This window comes from Balaenoptera acutorostrata, chromosome 2 (genome assembly GCF_949987535.1).
Source record: "Balaenoptera acutorostrata chromosome 2, mBalAcu1.1, whole genome shotgun sequence".
NCBI lineage: Eukaryota > Metazoa > Chordata > Mammalia > Artiodactyla > Balaenopteridae > Balaenoptera > Balaenoptera acutorostrata.
Window position 1 is genome coordinate 65,976,111 of NC_080065.1, and position 19,471 is coordinate 65,995,581.

Here is a 19,471-nt window from a genome sequence, read left to right on the forward strand (position 1 = left end):
AATATAAACATGTCCAGTTCCATAAAAAAGTTTATTGGTATTTTTATTGGAATTGCATTAAATTTATAAACTAACTTAGGGACAACTGAAAGCTTTATGATATGAAGTTCCATATCTAAAAAGAAAGGGTATCTTTCATTTATTAAGGTCTACTTTTGTGTTTTTTAGAAGTGTTTTAAATTTTTCCTCATATCAGTTTTGTACTTTTTTTTTCAACATCTTTATTGGAATATAATTGCTTTACAATAGTGTGTTAGTTTCTGCTTTATAACAAAGTGAATCAGCTATACATATACATATATCCCCATATTGCCTCCCTCTTGCGTCTCCCTCCCACCCTCCCCATCCCACTCCTCTAGGTGGACACAAAGCACTGAGCTGATCTCCCTGTGCTATGCGGCTTCCCACTCGCTATCTATTTTACATTTGGTAGTGTATATATGTCCATGCCACTCTCTCACTTTGTCCCAGCTTACCCTTCCCCCTCCCCGTGTCCTCAAGTCCATTCTCTACGTCTTTATTCCTGTCCTGCCCCTAGGTTCTTCAGAACCATTTTTTTTTCATTCCATATATATGTGTTAGCATACGGTATTTATTTTTCTCTTTCAGGCTTACTTCACTCTATGAGAGTCTCTAGGTTCATCCATGTCACTACAAATAACTCAGTTTTGTTCCTTTTTATGGCTGAGTAATATTCCATTGTATATATGTGCCACATCTTCTTTATCCATTCATCTGTCGATGGACACTTAGGTTGCTTCCATGTCCTGGCTACTGTAAATAGAGCTGCAATGAACATAGTGGTACATGACTTTTTGAATTATGGTTTTCTCAGGGTATATGTCCAGTAGTGGGATTGCTGAGTCGTATGGTAGTTCTATTTTTAGTTTTTTAAGGAACTTCCATATTGTTCTCCATAGTGGCTGCATCAATTTACATTCCCACCAAGAGTGCAAGAAGGGTCCCTTTTCTCCATACCCTCTCCAGCATTTTTTTTTTTTAAAGTACAGAGTTTGTTTGTTTAATTATTAGAACTTTTAAAACCCACAATCATAATTATCTTGTGTCTTTGGAGAAGAGGGAAAAAAAGGCAGATTTTTTTCTTGAATTTTTGAATTTTATTTTTTTATACAGCAGGTTCTTATTAGTCATCAATTTTATACACATCAGTGTATACATGTCAATCCTAATTGCCCAATTCATCACACCACCAACACCACCACCCACCGTGGCTTTCCCCCCTTGGTGTCCATACGTTTGTTCTCTACATCTGTGTCTCAATTTCTGCCCTGCAAACCAGTTCATCTGTACCATTTTTCTAGGTTCCACATATATACATTAATATACAATATTTGTTTTTCTCTTTCTGACTTACTTCACTCTGTATGACAGTCTCTAGATCCATCCACGTCTCAACAAATGACCCAGTTTTGTTCCTTTTTGTGGCTGAGTAATATTCCATTGTATGTATGTACCACATCTTCTTTATCCATTCATCTGTCGATGGGCATTTAGGTTGCTTCCATGACCTGGCTATTGTAAATAGTGCTGCAATGAACACTGGGGTGCATGTGTCTGTTTGAATTGTGGTTTTCTCTGGGTATATGCCCAGTAGTGCAATTGCTGGATCATATGGTAATTCTATTTTTAGTTTTTTAAGGAACCTCCATACTGTTCTCCATAGTGGCTGTTATCAATTTACATTCCCACCAACAGTGCAAGAGGGTTCCCTTTTCTCCACACCCTCTCCAGCATGTTTTTTATAGATTTTCTGATGATGCCCATTCTAACTGGTGTGAGGTGATACCTCATTGTAGTTTTGATTTGCATTTCTCTAATAATGAGTGATGTGAGCAGCTTTTCATGTGCTTCTTGGCCATCTGTATGTCTCCTTTGGAGAGATGTCTATTTAGGTCTTCTGCCCATTTTTGGATTCGGTTGTTTGTTTTTTTCATATTTAGCTGCATGAGCTGTTTATATATTTTGTAGATTAATCCTTTGTCCGTTGATTCATTTGCAAATATTTTCTCCCATTCTGAGGGTTGTCTTTTGGTCTTGTTTATGGTTTCCTTTGCTGTGCAAAAGCTATGAAGTTTCATTAGGTTCCATTTGTTTATTTTTGTTTTTATTTCCATTACTCTAGGAGGTGGATCAAAAAAGATCTGCTGTGATTTATGTCAAAGAGTGTTCTTCCTATATTTTCCTCTAAGAGTTTTATAGTGTCTGGTCTTACATTAGGTCTCTAATCCATTTTGAGTTTATTTTTGTGTATGGTATTAGGGAGTGTTCTAATTTCATTCTTTTACATGTAGCTTTCCAGTTTTCCCAGCACCACTTATTGAAGAGACTATCTTTTCTCCATTGTATATCCTTACCTCCTTTGTCATAGATTAGTTGACCATAGGTGCATGGGTTTATCTCTGGGCTTTCTATCTTGTTCCATTGATCTATGTTTCTGTTTTTGTGCCAGTACCATATTGTGTTGATTACTGTAGCATTATAGTATAGTCTGAAGTCAGGGAGTCTGATTCCTCCAGCTCCGTTTTTTCCCCTCAAGACTGCTTTGGCTATTCGGGGTCTTTTGTGGGTCCATACAAATTTTAAGATTTTTTGTTCTAGTTCCGTAAAAAATGCTATTGGTAATTTGATAGGGATTGCATTGAATCTGTAGATTGCTTTGTGTAGTATAGTCATTTTCACAATGTTGATTCTTCCAATCCAAGAACATGGTATATCTCTCCATCTGTTGGTATCATCTTTAATTTCTTTCATCAGTGTCTTATAGTTTTCTGCATACAGGTCTTTTGTCTCCCTAGGTAGGTTTATTCCTAGGTATTTTATTCTTTTTGCTGCAATGGTAAATGGGAGTGTTTCCTTAATTCCTCTTTCAGATTTTTCATCATTAGTATATAGGAATGCAAGAGATCTCTGTGCATTAATTTTGTATCCTGCAACTTTACCAAATTCATTGATTAGCTCTAGTAGTTTTCTGGTAGCATCTTTAGGATTCTCTATGTATAGTAGCATGTCATCTGCAAACAGTGACAGCTTTACTTCTTCTTTTCCAATTTAGGTTCCTTTTATTTCTTTTTCTTCTCTGATTGCTGTGGCTAAAACTTACAAAACTATGTTGAATACTAGTGGTAAGAGTGGACAACCTTGCCCTGTTCCTGATCTTAGTGGAAATGGTTTCAGTTTTTCACCATTGAGAACGATGTTGGCTGTGGGTTTGTCATATATGGCCTTCATTATGTTGAGGTAAGTTCCCTCTATGCCTACTTTCTGGAGAGTTTTTATCATAAATGGGTGTTGAATTTTGTCAAAAGCTTTTCCTGCATCTATTGGGATGATCATATGGTTTTTCTCCTTCAATTTGTTAATATGGTTTATCACATTGATTGATTTGCATATATTGAAGAATCCTTGCATTCCTGGGATAAACCCCACTTGATCATGGTGTATGATCCTTTTAATGTCCTGTAGGATTCTGTTTGCTAGTGTTTTGTTGAGGATTTTTGCATCTATGTTCATCAGTGATATTGGCCTGTAGTTTTCTTTCTTTGTAACATCTTTGTCTGGTTTTGGTATCAGGGTGATGGTGGCCTCGTAGAATGAGTTTGGGAGTGTTCCTCCCTCTGTATTTTTTGAAAGAGTTTGAGAAGGATAGTTGTTAGCTCTTCTCTAAATGTTCGATAGAATTCACCTGTGAAGCCAGCTGGTCCTGGGCTTCTGTTTGTTGGAAGATTTTAAATCACAGTCTCAATTTCAATGCTTGTGATTAGTCTGTTTATATTTTCTATCTCTTCCTGGTTCAGTCTCGGAAGGTTGTGCTTCTCTAAGAATTTGTCCATTTTTCTTCCAGGTTGTCCAATTTATTGGCATATAGCTGCTTGTAGGAATCTCTCATGATCCTTTGTATTTCTGCAGTGTCAGTTGTTACTTCTCCTTTTTCATTTCTAATTCTATTGATTTGAGTCTTCTCCCTTTTTTTCTTGATGAGTCTGGCTAATGGTTTATCAATTTTGTTTATCTTCTCAAAGAACCAGATTTTAGTTTTATTGATCTTTGCTATTGTTTCCTTCATTTGTTCTTCATTTATTTCTGATCTGATCTTTATTATTTCTTTCCTTCTGCTAACTTTGGGGGTTTTTTGTTCTTCTTTCTCTAATTGCTTTAGGTGTAAAGTTAGGTTGTTTATTTGAGATATTTCTTGTTTCGTGAGGTAGGCTTGTATTGCTATAAACTTCTCTCTTAGAACTGCTTTTGCCACATCCCGTAGGTTTTGGGTTGTTGTCTTTTCATTGTCATTTGTTTCTAGGTATTTTTTGATTTCCTCTTTGATTTCTTCAGTGATCTCTTGGTTATTTAGTAGTGTGTTGTTTAGCCTCCATGTGTTTGTATTTTTTACAGATTTTTTTCCTGTAATTGATACCTAGTCTCATAGCATTGTGGTCGGAAAAGATACTTGATACAATTTCAATTTTCTTAAATTTACAAAGGCTTGATTTGTGACCCAAGATATGACCTATCCTGGGAATGTTTCATGAGCACTTGAGAAAAAAGTGTATTCTGTTTTTTTTGGATGGAATGTCCTATAAATATCAATTAAGTCCATCTTGTTTAATGTATCATTTAAAGCTTGTGTTTCCTTATTTATTTTCATTTTGGATAATCTGTCTATTGGTGAAAGTGGGTGTTAAAGTCCCCTACTATTATTGTGTTACTGTCAATTTCCCCTTTTAAGGTTGTTAGTATTTGCCTTATGTATTGAGGTGCTCCTATGTTGGGTGCATAAATATTTACAATTGCTATATCTTGCTCTTGGATTGATCCCTTGATCATTATGAAGTGTCCTTCTTTGTCTCTTGTAATAGTCTTTATTTTAAAGTCTATTTTGTCTGATATGAGAATTGCTACTCCAGCTTTTTTTGATTTCCATTTGCATGCAATATCTTTTTCCATCCCCTCACTTTCAGTCTGTATGTGTCCCTAGGTCTGAAGTGGGTCTCTTGTAGACAGCATATATATGGGTCTTGTTTTTGTATCCATTCAGACAGTCTATGTCTTTTGGTTGGAGCATTTAATCCATTTACATTTAAGGTAATTGTCAATATGTATGTTCCTATTCCTATTTTCTTAATTGTTTGGGGTTTGTTATTGTAGGTGTTTTCCTTCTCTTGTGTTTCCTGCCTAGAGAAGTTCCTTTAGCCTTTGTTGTAAAGCTGGTTTGGTGGTGCTGATTCTCTTAGCTTTTTCTTGTCTGTAAAGGTTTTAATTTCTCCATTGAATCTGAATGAGATCCTTGCTGGGTAGAGTAATCTTGGTTGTAGGTTTTTCCCTTTCATCGCTATAAATATGTCTTGCCCCTCCCTTCTGGCTTACAGAGTTTCTGCTGAAAGATCAGCTGTTAACCTTATGGGGATTCCCTTGTATATTATTTGTTGTTTTTCCCTTGCTGCTTTAAATTTTTTTTTTTTTTGTATTTAATTTTTGATAGTTTGATTAATATGTGTCTTGGTGTGTTTCTTCTTGGATTTATCCTGTATGGGACTCTATGTGCTTCCTGGACTTGATTGAGTATTTCCTTTCCCATATTAGGGAAGTTTTCAACTATAATCTCTTCAAATATTTTCTCAGTCCCTTTCTTTTTCTCTTCTTCTGGGAACCCTATAATTCGAACGTTGTTGTGTTTAATGTTGTCCCAGAGGTCTCTAAGACTGTACTCTATTCTTTTCATTCTTTTTTCTTTATTCTGCTCTGCAGTAGTTATTTCCACTATTTTATTTTCCAGGTCACTTCTCCGTTCTTCTGCCTCAGTTATTCTGCTATTGATTCCTTCTAGAGAATTTTTAATTTCATTTATTATGTTGTTCATCATTGTTTGTTTGCTCTTTAGTTCTTCTAGGTCCTTGTTAAACGTTTGTTGTTGTTTTTCCATTCTATTTCCAAGATTTTGGATTATCTTTACTATCATTACTCTGAATTCTTTTTCAGGTAGACTGCCTACTTCCTCTTCATTTGTTTGTTCTGGTGGGTTTTTACCTTGCTCCTTCATCTGCTGTGTGTTTCTCTGTATTCTCATTTTGCTTAACTTACTGTGTTTGGGGTCTCCTTTTTGCAGGCTGCAGGTTCGTAGTTCCTGTTGTTTCTGGTGTCTGTCCCCAGTGGCTAAGGTTGGTTCAATGGGTTGTGTAGGCTTCCTGGTGGAAGGGACTAGTGCCTGTGTTCTGGTGGATGAGGCTGGATCTTGTCTTTCTGGTGGGCAGGACCGCGTCCAGTGTTGTGTTTTGAGGTGTTTGTGACCTTATTATGATTTTAGGCAGCCTCTCTGCTAATGGGTGGGGTTGTGCTCCTGTCTTGCTAGTTGTTTGGCATAGGGTGTCCAGCACTGTAGCTTGCTGGTTGTTGAGTGGAGCTCAGTCTTAGCGTTGAGATCGAAATGTCTGGGAGAGCTTTCGCCATTTGATATTACGTGGAGCTGGGAGGTTTCTAGTGGATCAATGTCCTGAACTCAGCTCTCCCACCTCAGAGGCATAGGCCTGACACCCGGCCAGAGCACCAAGACCCTGTCAGCCACATGGCTCAAAAGAAAAGGGAGAAAAAAAGAAAGAAAGAAAGAAAGAAAGAACATAAAAAGAAATAAAGTTATTAAAATGAAAAAATTTTTTAATTATTAAAAATAAAAAAATTAAAAAGTAATAAAAAAAAAGAAAAAAGAAAGAAAGAAAGAAGAGAGTAACCAAACCAAAAAACAAGTCCACCAATGAAAACAAGCACTAAAAACTATATTTAAAAAGAAAGGGCTTCCCTGGTGGCGCAGTGGTTGAGAATCTGCCTGCTAATGCAGGGGACACGGGTTCGAGCCCTGGTCTGGGAGGATCCCACATGCCGCGGAGCAACTGGGCCCGTGAGCCACAACTACTGAGCCTGCGCGTCTGGAGCCTGTGCCCCGCAACGGGAGGGGCCGCGATAGTGAAAGGCCCGCGCACCGCGATGAAGAGCGGTCCCCGCACTGCGATGAAGAGTGGCCCCCGCTTGCCGCAACTAGAGAAAGCCCTCGCACGAACCGAAGACCCAACACAGCCAAAAATAAATAAATAAATAAAGTAGCTATAAAAAAAAAAATAAAATAATAAAAAAAAAAAAAAAAGAAAAACAAAAACGGACAGACAGAACCCTAGGACAAATGGTAAAAGCAAAGCTATACAGACAAAAATCACACAAAGAAGCATACACATACAGACTCACAAAAAGAGAAAAAGGAGAAAAACATATATCTTTCGGGAAGTCTGCCGTCTTCTGCCAGTGTTTAGTAGGTGTTCTGTAGGAGTTGTTCCACATGTAGATGTACTTCTGATGTATTTGTGGGGAGGAAGGTGATCTCCACGTCTTACTCCTCTGCCATCTTGAAGGTCTCCCCCTGTACTTTTCTTGTTAAATTTATTCCTAAGTATTTTATCTTCTCTGTTGCTACTGAAATGGGGCTTTCTTTACCTTTTTCTCTATCTTTTAACTGGTTATTTTTTGTGGACATGATGGCTACTGATTTCTGTATGGTAATTTACATTCTGCCAAATACTTAATTATTTTATTGTTTTAGTTTAATCATTGATTTTTTTTAGAGTTTCCCCAGTACATAATCACATAAAATAAAATAAAAAGCATTCCAATCAGTTTGAAAATGCAAAAATTAGGACTGAAAGAAAGGGAGCTCACAACTCACAAGTAGGTATTAAAGTTAATTATTTGGTAGGTGGGGTGCTTGGAACTTGGGATATATGTTTTACATAGAAAAGATATTAGAAACACCTGATTTGCATTCTAACCCCCACAAAACCCATTTAACCTACAGTTAAAAATCTCTTAACTCCTAAAAATCAGTAAGAAAAAGACCAACAATCCCTTTTAAATAGGCAAAATATAGGAACATAATCGTTTACAGAAAATGAAATATAAGTGGTTATTAAATATATGAACACATGTTAACGTCACTCAAGTGAGAAATACAGGTTGCAACTTCAATAACATACCACTGACACTCGTGAGAACTTACTGTTTGGGTCAAGTAAGCCCTCATACACTAACCACAAGTGAAATGTGGCACAAGCTCTACAGGGAACAATTCTGCGTATCTACCAAAACGTACATACACTTTAATCCTGCAGTTCCAGTTGTAGGAACTTATCCTTCAGATATAATCAGTGTCAGAAACATCATATGCATCAAGATATTCATTTTAGCCTTATTTTTTATTAGAAAAAGGTAAATAGTGGGGCCTGGTCAAAATAATTGTGGGATACTAAGCAATCATTTAAAAGGATGATATGGAATAATCTCCAAGATACACTGTTAATTTTTTTAAGTTAGGCAAAGAACATTATGCTTGGTATGTTTTCATTTGCTTAAAATTACATGTATAAATGTGTGTATATATACATATGTATGTACATATACACACATATATTCATATATTGAGAGAGAGAAATGCTTACATACTTATAGAGAATCTCAAGAAGGATACAGAAGAAATGATAACATTGGTTGTCTTTGGATAGGCTGGTTGACTGCAGACAGGGATAGGAGAGAAACTGACTTTCACAATATATCCCTTACACCTAAATTTTAAACTCTGAGCATATATTATCTGTTTCTAATAGTATTATTATTAACAATTTTGTAATAACATAATTTACATTTAAACAAAAAGTAAAATGAATTTTAAGTTAGAACAGAGTGCTAAGAATAAATATCCCCCAATGAACATGGTTGTAAAGTCTGAAGGCCATACACTGAGAAAATCACATGGATGCTTTTGCTGTACTTCTTTATTTCTCTGGTTTGCAGAGACTCGGGTTCTTGTCATGGTGCTAACTGGCTATAAGCTATGCTCAGAAGTCATGATACCTGTGTTTCAATGCTTGTCTCAACCTGTTTGATTTCAGTGACTTTGAATATGATAAATTTTGTATACAAAGGCTGAACAATTTAAAACATATCTCTAAAGGTTTAACCGTTGGAGTAGAGATAAGAATGGCAAGAGGTCTTTCCTCAGAGAGAAAAACTGAAGTTTACTAACTAAATGTGGTTAATTATGGTTGGTGTTACTCATTGCCCCATCACTACCTTGAATAGTCCAGAAGGAGATAGACTTGAATATCAGAAAGAATAGCCATACTTTGTTATTTTAGATGTCAGCTATTAAATTATTTTCAAAATATATTTAGTTTTGAAAATTGATCTGGGATGGGTTTGTTTCTACCATATCTAAGTGAGGGGGTGAGAGTCTTCTTAAAGGCTTGTAAGGTCATATACTGGACTTAGAGATGAGTATATAAGTTGGCAGTAGTTACATGCATCAGTTATATGCATGAACTGCTATCAGTGCTAACTACTGCCAAGGCATTAAGAATCATCAAGCTTCCAAGCATGTAGGAAGGTAATTTTCTCTAAGAAGCACCTTCAGTTTATTGTTGGTTTTGTTTTGTGTGTTAGTGTATGTGTGTGTATTGAGAGGAAAAGGATCCGTTTAAAAAAAGAAGAAAGATTTCTTTTAACTCTGAAAAATCTCCCAATTTCTGAAATTGAGAGTCTGGCTAAAAACAGCTATGGCCAACTCAAATTGAAACTCCTTTGACCCCCTCATCTTGCCCGTTGCTTATCACCTCCTACCTCCTCAAAACCAACTAGATGAGAGTAGATAGTGGAAAATAGTACCATTTGTATAAAAAAGATTTTGGTATGGCATTTTCTGTGTGCTTAAGACAGTGCACAAAAGTGTACATAGGTCAATGAATTCTCACAAAGTGAACAGACTCATGTAACCACCATCCTGATCAAGAAACAGGATGTTGGTATTACATTTAGTCTTGTATCTTCTTTCCTTACCCTCAGCTTTCACCCAGCCTGAGCCTTAGTGTTCACACAATATTTATTATATACAACAACTGAATTGCATTCACTTTATCTGTATTGAATTTTTTTACATTGTATACCAATTTCTTAAGCGGTTCTAAGCCAGCTCTTTCCAGCCATCCTTAAATATCTCAAACCAATGTGAATACTGTATTAAAAAATAGAGGGTCACATTACATGACCAAAAAATAAGAACGTACTTTTACTAGATAAGAAAGCACAATTAATATATATATGGTCTTTTAAAAAGTGAAACATGTACATAATTTAAATAAATCTAAAAAGGCACACAGTGAAAAGTAAATTTCAACCCCTCCCCAGAAATACTAGTGTTACTCTTCCAGAGGTAGTCTATAATATATAAATACAATTTAAATATTTACATTTTTTCCAATTTGAACCTAAATGATAGCATGTTGCGTATTGTAATACACCATGCTTTTAAAAAAAATTATTTATTATTTATTTATTTTTTTGGCTGTGTTGGGTCTTCATTGCTGCGTGCAGGCTTTCTCTAGTTGCGGCGAGCGGGGGCTACTCCTCATTCCAGTTCACAGGCTTCTCATTGCGGTGGCTTCTCTTGTTGTGGAGCACAGGCTCTAGGTGTGCAGGCTTCAGTAGTTGTGGCACGTGGGCTCAGTAGCTGTGGCTCGCGGGCTCTAGAGTGCAGGCTCAGTAGTTCTGGCACACGGGCTTAGTTGCTCCGTGGCATGTGGGATCTTCCCGGACCAGGGCTCAAACTCGTGTCCCCTGCATTGGCAGGTGGATTCTTAATCACTGCACCATCAGGGAAGTCCATATACCATGCTTTTTAAAAATTATAATGTAAGTAGCCCTTTTAAATGTGTTAGCCCATCCCACGACCTCCTTCCATCCTAGTAGCCATGTTTGCACCTTTTGACCCTTTGGCCAGAGCTGAACAGAGTGTTGGTGTTGTATGCCAGTCATTGTCTTTTGTGATGCGATCCATTTCATGATCTTTCTTTTCTCTGCTCTGTATCACAGGTGGGCCAAACCCTACAAACTACATATCCCAGGCTCCTTTACCTACGTGGCTCCCAGCTAGGTCCATCCAGTGGGAGGCACTTGTGAGAGATTGGAAGGTGGAAGGAAGAAAGAAGCCAGGGTGTTTCTTCCCTTCTGTCTGCTTCAGGCAGCATCTTCACCGGTGTGGATATATCTCTTCTATGGTTCCTGCTCCCACTAGCAGGCCCTCCCTGTATGGTCCTGGTGTCAGCTTGGCAGCTGGCATCCCTCGCTGATTCTCCATGTTAAGTTCCCTCCTCTGAACTACCTGGCAAGTTAGTCACACAGTGAGGCCATATGGAGAGAGGTGCCCTGCCAGCCCCAGGTGTTGCCATCAACCTTAGTGAGGTGCCAGGCTTGTGAGCGAAGAAGCTACCCTGGATGATCATTTTTTAACGATTCTCTGCCCCTTTTACATGACAAAATTATTTTTAGCAATAATCAAAAAATGAAATAATAACAACCAGAAAAGAAATGCAAAGAGTGAAAAGTTTCTATTAAACCTTGAATATATAGTCATGCCAGTAATAAATAAGAAAAATAGAAATAAAATAAATGTTATAGTATAAAAAAGCAAGGGGTTAATATTTTTAAATTATATTAAGTAGTTTTGAAAAAGGAAAATATTTATACCCACAAATTGGTCTATTGTAATAAAGTGGTCTGTTGCCTGTGAATAAAAAACATTTTCTGTTTTTAAGCTTTGCAGTGACTTCACTGAATTTTTTCTTTGCATATTAATATTTACCAGACAGTATAGCCAGATTTATCCAGTTACCTTTCCACAAAGTTGATAGAAGAACATTTTTTAAGCTTTTAATTTCAAAAGTTTATTTTACATGAGCAACAGATGTAAAAAAACTAGGAAAGGACTTTAACATAATGACAAATTTGGCAGAAATTCATAAAAATCTTTCACAACAAACTCCAGGAATTGCAATACTGCCTTTGGTTCTTTGGGAACAATTATAGTGGCTTTCAAACATGTCTATAGTTTAAAAGTTTCCACTAAAATATCTTCATCAGAAAATTCATCATACATTTCTATTACATACAGTAAAAACTTCTGAAGTTTTTCTTCATCTGCTAAAAATTAGAGAAAGTGGCTGAATGGTAACAAACTTTCACGTTATTTGATCTATTGCTTTAGAACAAGTGCCCAATTATTGGTGAAAAAGATGAAGGCATTCAAATACTGCTTTACTGATTTCTTCTAGCAATGTAAGATCAGCATCTTTTGTTGTTTCTCCTGGCATTCTTTAAAATTTGACTTTTTAAAATAAATGACCATTTCTTTAGATTTTATTTTTGCATAGTCAATTGCCTTCTCCACAAGTTCTGAGTACTGTTCCTTTGTTTAGAGTCTGCTATAATAATATTTTATGTAAATAATTTTCCAGTAACTAGTTACTGAAAAGTTACAACTTAGGTAACTATTAAATTGTGCCACTGATGTAGTGTTATATTTTCTCAATTCTTTCATTAGTTTTAACACAATTAACAATAGGGCTACAGAGAGGCAGAGAATGAAAAACACCTATACCCTATACCAGAACTGGGAGAGAGGGTCTGGATAATATTCTTAATAATTAGCAAATGTTTGTTACCAAAAAGATTTCCTTCATTTCTCATGTAAGAGGAGATACCAAAGATAAATGAATGGCATGTTGAAGAGTTCTAATACATGATTACTTTTATAAAACATTTAAATGTAAATTTGGCATGTTTTCAAAACTTACAAGTTAAGAAATTATTTTAAAATCTATTCTAACTATAGAATCTTATTATGCTTCACATTCAGCTTCTTTAATACCTATTTACTGAACTTTTCCTAGGCAGCAAGTGTGTGTGTAGAACAAATGATAAATGACAAACTACCTTTTATGAAAAATTTGATTTATTCTGTCAACTAAACACAAATAATTTCAAGAGGTACATCAAAGAATTATTCCTAAATGGCTTTTTTTTCTTGCTGTACACAATGTTAAGGGCAATCCTGTCAGCTCTTAAAGCTCTTGTTTGACCTGCTTTGTCAAATGCTTGTGAAATGATATTCAGAACGGCACAATGTGATGTCAACTTGCATTAATTCTTTCCCAAAGAGAGGTGTTCAGTATTCAGACTGTGTTTGTACTGGCACAATTTATGTTTCGGCTTCATCTCAGAAGGTTTACAAGTACCATTTCCTTTGGAAGACTCTGTTCTTGTTTGCAATTTCTCTTCTAAAACAACCTTTGAAAGGACAATAATGACGTCCCATAAAACTGCTTTCAGGGAAGTCATTAAGGAAGTAAATATTTCAAGGAATTGAATAAAAATGTTACATATACCAATGTTAAATTTTACTATTTTCTTCCTAGATATATTATGAAAAATTAAAATGATCCCTTATTCAACTAGTATTTTTCAATGAAGTAAATACATCAACCATACTGCTTTTGTCTTTATGTAAAACATAATTTGTTTTCAGCTAACAAGAACCACATACAAATGTTCCTAAAATTATATAATGTTTTCTGCTTCAGTTGTAATAATGATTGTATGTTAGCAAACACTTAAATGTTTTGCTGAGTTTCATAAACAACAATATAGAATAGTAAAAACATTAGCTTCAAATTTCATCTGAAACAACAATGTAAATCACTCATCCATTATTCTATCTTGCTTAGAAAACAAGAGAACGGTTTTAAGATTCTGATGATTTTGAAATAAATTTTTTGGTTTCCCCTATTCCCCAGCAAATCAGTTATAATTTTCAGTGCAATCATATAGCAACCATAATTCAGTTGCCTGCTCAAAGTCTTTTCAAATTTTGTCCTTTCCACCTTTTTTCAGAAGCTGGTTTCTGATTGGTTCCGTCAACACCAAGGGTTCTTTTATGACGGTTGCTGAGTAATTTTTGCCTAATAGTTCAACTTCCACTTGTTGCCCCACTTTACTTAGCTCTACAGGGATGTACGCGAAAGCCAGACTCTTCTGGATGCTGTAACTGTAGCTTCCGGAGGTCGTGTTGCCAACCACCTGAAAAACAAGACCCTACCGCCCTCAGCATCTCGGTCACAGCTTTGTGTGCTTCCTCTTTAGATGAAAATTCTCAAAAGATACGTTCAACTTACAGAGTTTTATGATATGCTGTCTGTGAGGATAACACTAGGAGGAAAACTTCACTTTTTTGAGAAGCTTAATGAAAGTTTAAAACTTATGAAAAACAATTCTCAAAATACACATCCATGTTGCTCTGAAATTTATCAGTTTTAAATAACTACATCTAGTTTCTTAATACCTAGGACTATTTTGCTCAGTTTCATGCCAAGAGATCTGATAGGAAGAAGAATCAAATATTTTCATTTTGAACTTTAAAAAATTCTCTTCCATCAAACTAGCATGGCAATAATAGATACAAAGGAGAAAAATCTAAAAATCCAAATGCAAATCTAGTCAACTGTTCCTGCTGGTATTTAGAAAATGGCCTGCCAGAATAGTGCTGAATTAAACTCTATTAATATATCAATATCAATGTGAAGTGAATCTTCTATATGAATATATACAGATTTAACAATTCCTGGTAATTGCTAGGCATTTAAATAAATGTTAACTTTACCCTCTCTAGCTCTACCATGTACAAAACATTTTGCTAGACATTCTGGAGAATGAGTAGAGGTCTGGTTCCTACCCTCATAAGCTTCCTGCCTAGTTGAGGAATTAACATACAGACACGAGAAACTGTAACCAGGAAGCCAAGGTAGGCAACATAAGTAAGCCAGGATTTGTTCTACATTTTGAAGGTAGGTGGAGTTAGGTGGGTAGAGAAGGGGGATAAAACTTTCCAACATGAGTGGAGACATGGAGTTCGGTGTGAATGATCAAAATTAACAAGGATGAAATAGGATAACTTGGGATGGCAAACCAGAGAAAAATACTGAACAAGGAATCAAAATTTAGGAGATGAAAACAATAATTTTATGCTACCAAAAAAAAAATCTATATAACAATCCTGATTAGAAGATTAGATCTGGTTTCCACAGCTCCTCTTATCTGAAGGAAAAGATGCAAGAAAAGGAAAAACAGAGTAAAATGCAAAAAAATTACAATACTGGTTTAAACACCACTTTTTTTTTCTAACATCTTTATTGGAGTATAATTGCTTTACAATAGTGTTTTAGTTTCTGCTTTATAACAAAGTGAATCAGCTATACATATACATATATCCCCATATCTCCTCCCTCTTGCATCTCTCTCCCACCCTCCCTATCCCACCCCTCTAGGTGGTCACAAAGCACCAAGCTGATCTCCCTGTGCTATGCAACTGCTTCCCACTAGCTATCTATTTTACATTTGGTAGTGTATATATGTCCATGCCACTCTCTCACTTTGTCCCAGCTTACACTTCCCTCCCCGTGTCCTCAAGTCCATTCTCTACATCTGCATCTTTATTCCTATCCTGCCCCTAGGTTCTTCAGAACCTTTTTTTTTTTAGATTCCATATATATGGAATATGTATGGAATTGTTATATAGATTTTATATAGATCTAAGCTTCTAATCAGGATTGTTCCATGTAACATATATATGGAATATATGTTAGCATACGGTATTTATTTTTCTCTTTCTGACTTACTTCACTCTGTATGACAGATTCTAGGTCCATCCACCTCACTACAAATAACTCAATTTTGTTTCTTTTTATGGCTGAGTAATATTCCATTGTATATATGTAAACACCACATTTTTAAAAAGTAAAAGGAAGACAACAAAAGCAAAATGATACATAGCCCGACTTAAAACTGCTTCTCCTGGCTACGCAACATCGCACTAATCCTTACAGCCTTACTGTCTAGCACAGCAGCTGCTTATAGCTGGTGTTCAAAAATATCCATGGACATGAACCAGCCTGGTGATGTTTCAGCTGCCTCAGCAAAGGGCTCATGACAGTCAACAGTCATATTATAGCATTTCTGGTCTCTTATGCATTTATGACATTAAGTACAGACTCCTATCTCCGTAGCCCCAGTTTTTAATTATCTTGTTGAAATCCCAAATCAGAAGCTCTCCATATAATTTCTGAACTTGTTATGGTGATTAAAAAAAAGTGAATGTATTCATTAGTAAAAGTTTCTCTCTGGCAGATTATTAACTGCCAAGGTATTGCTGAGATAACACACATGTTTCAAAATGGCTTTTCTCCTCTAGATCATATTTCTGTGATATAAAACTGGGATTTGGGTCAGGGAGGCTAGAGTTTTAATCATTGCTTTTTTGAAAGACCTTCCTGGTAACTTTGGTTTCACTTCTGAGTCTCTAAAACAGAGATTTGTGTTTGGAGCTCTGGGAAAGTTAACCTGGTTTTCTTGGGCATCTTAAGAAAACAGGAAGAATCCTGAACGAATCTCTTGGTCAAATCCCCTAACTCACTGGATAAAAAACCCACAATCACTCTTCAGAGACTGCGTGCCCCATCTCCTTGGGCCTTCCCATCTCTTAAAATCCCAGCAGTGATTCTTCTTGCAGTTATTTCTGCATTAGCAACTTTAAAGAAATAGCATGTTTATTTTGTGAGTACTATCCTTAAAATATTTATTGAATGCTTTGCTTTCTGTTCGATTACTTTCATTTCTCCTTTAATTTCTCTCTAATCCAGGGGTTGTTAGTCCAAAGTATTTTAGAAATTGGCCTTTCCTTTTATCTTATTACTAAGTCTCCAGGGAAAGGTTTTCCCTGGCATAAATTCTATATCATTCTACCTTAAAATCTTCCAGATTCAATTAAATCCATTGCTTCGTTTTGCTCAGTGAATCACAAGAACAAACCACCTCACCCTTTGCCTAGTAGATTCTCATATTCTTTGTGAAATCAAACAGTCAGCCTTCTTTTTACCAATGTAAACAATCCTCACTTATTTTTAGCCTTGTCTCATTCTTCTCTTAATTATGAGACTTAAAGACGCCTGTAACAGACTTAGAGAAGATAACATGGTAAATAACCTTTGAAAGCGGGAACATAATTTAAATTGGATGATATATTATGTTTCTTTGGCTGTCCCTGTGTGTTTTAGTTTATTAATAATGAAAAAGAAGACTTTCTAAACTCTTCAAGCTTCCTTCTTCAAAAACCTTTTCTTCAAAACTTACTTCCCAGCAAAGCTGCTTTTATAACTAATTAAAGCCCCTCTCATGCCCTCACTTATGCCTTGATTTTTTTATATAAAGCCTGACTTAAAATCATAATCCCTCCCTTTAGCACTTCCCATCTCCCAATTAGACTTTACTTTTCCCCAAAGTATTCATTGCCCTCTGACATGCTATTTATTTTATTTTATGTTCACTGTTTATCTCTCCCTCTCCTGGAATATAAGCTCCATAGGGGCAGAGATTCTTGTCTGTTTTGTTCACTGCTGCATCCTTAGTGCCTAGAATATTGCTGTCACATACTAGAACTCAGATCTGCTGAACAAATAAATTAACATGTACCCTATCGCTAGCATTGCAAATATCTGCATGAATAGAATACCAAATACAAAAGGTAGAACAAGTCCAAAGTCAGGAAATAAAAATAAAAAAATATTTCATATCATTCTAGAGATAAGGAAGATCAAAGAGTGTCATCTGCATGATAAAATGATGATCCTACTAAGCATCCAAGAGCAGACAAGCTGATATCAGGAAATTTAAGAGAAATATTACTAATAACTAAAATTACAATTGCATTAGCAGCTCTATAAACAGATGACACGTATAGGAAAGATGAAAAATATAATGTGTAAACTCAGTGCACAAATGAGGCAAAGGGAATACAATTTAAAAATGGAACTTGGAGGGGATATATGTATACATATAGCTGATTCACTTCATTGTATAGCAAAACCAACACAACATTGTAAAGCAATTATACTTCAATAAAAAAAAATGGTGCTTGGGTTTCCAGGGTTCTTCTTTTTTTCCAGCTTTGTTGAGATACAATTGACATATAACATTGTATAAGTTTAAGGTACAAGTTTCCAGTTTTTTAACTTGGGTATGGTCGCATTTAAGATGACTAAAAATCTGTCAGTTGAACATGGTCGATGTGGGGTTGCATACAGAATGTTATGACAGAGCTTTTCGTTCATTCCATGGCCAAGTAAAACAGACTATCAGTAGAAGTATGAGTGCAGACCGTATTAGGAAGACTGAGATAGTTGGATGAGAATAGAGTGAAAAATGTAGAACAAAAAGATGAGGTGAGGGAAGTGTAACGACCAGGGAAAAATTAATTAGAGGCGGAAAGAACCTTAGACATTATCTCACTCAGTGGCTTCATTTTGTAGATGAGAACACTGAGACCCAGAGAGGCTCAAGCAGTTAGTTAATGGCAGAGGTGGTTATCAGTGGAAATTGTGGGCAAATCTTAAATCAGAGAAAGAACATATTAAGAAAAGAGGGCTGAACCAGAGATCTAGAACAGAAACAGGAAGTGGAGACTGTGAGGTAAGAGTAGGAACGGTTCAAACAGAAGAGCAAACAACACAATTAAAGGTGAGGCGTTTGAGAAAGAGCTTCAGATCTGAGAAAAGATCTATTGGCTTCATAGAATCTAAAACTATAATATCCACCTGTTACTCAGATGTGCAAGAACTGTGGGTATATAATGAAGTGCTTAGGAGAATACAGTGGGCCATCAGAGACAAAGAAGAGAGCAAATGGGGGTATTCAGCATGGCTCAGAAAAAAGGATAAGAATTCAAAGTCCAACTGTACCTGGGTCAGAAATCAGCTTCGTCAATCACATGTCATAGCTGTGTAACCTCAAGCAAGTTACTTGATCTCTCTGAGCCCCAAAGCCTCATCTTTAAATGGGAATGATCATACATATCTAGGAGGGGGTGTTGTAAAAGTAAATGAGAGAGGGACTTCCCTGGTGGTCCAGTGGTAAAGAATCCGCCTTCCAATGCAGGGGACACGAGTTCAATCCCTGTTCAGGGAACTAAGATGCCACATGCCACGGGGCAACTAAGCCTGTGCGCCATAACTACTGAGCTCACGCGCCTCAAGGAGAGAGCCCGTGTGCCACAAACTACAGAGCCCACGGGCCCTGGCGCCCGCATGCCACAACTACAGAGCACATGCGCCCTGGAGCCTGCGCACAACTAGAGAGAAGCCTGAGCGATGCAATGAAAGATCCCGCGTGCCACAAAGAAGAGCCCGCGTGTCGCAGCTAAGACCCAACGCAACCAAAAAAATAAATAAAATAAATAAATATTTTTAAAAAAGTAAATGAGAGTACATAAAAATATCCAGCGCTAGTAGGAAATCTGTAGATGTTAGTTCCATGTCAAACTGACCCCTGCCTCAGCCCAGATGGCCATATCTTTAGTAATCCAAAGGCTGAGATTGACACCACTGGCTCTCCTCTCCTCCAGTGCTCGTTTTGTCACTGAAGAGATGGGGAAAATGAAAACAAGTATTAAGTAGGCTGTAGTGCGTAAGGAAAAAAAAAAACAACAACCTGGGAATAGAATCTCTGAGTATTTGGGTGTTGACCAAGCAGACCCTGCTCAATA

The 19,471-nt window shown here is 36.5% G+C and overlaps 1 protein-coding gene across 2 annotated transcripts in view; it reads right to left on the minus strand.

Annotated features, from left to right (window-relative positions):
- Positions 1-12,817: 12,817 nt before the first annotated feature.
- DMGDH (dimethylglycine dehydrogenase) overlaps positions 12,818-19,471 on the minus strand; it is a 67,698-nt gene continuing 61,044 nt past the window's right edge. For both annotated transcript variants that reach the window (XM_007175873.3, XM_007175872.3), the window contains one exon: positions 12,818-13,959. In XM_007175873.3, coding sequence (XP_007175935.1) covers positions 13,744-13,959 — 216 coding nt within the window. In that variant the 3' untranslated portion in view covers positions 12,818-13,743. The remainder of the gene's footprint in view (positions 13,960-19,471) is intronic.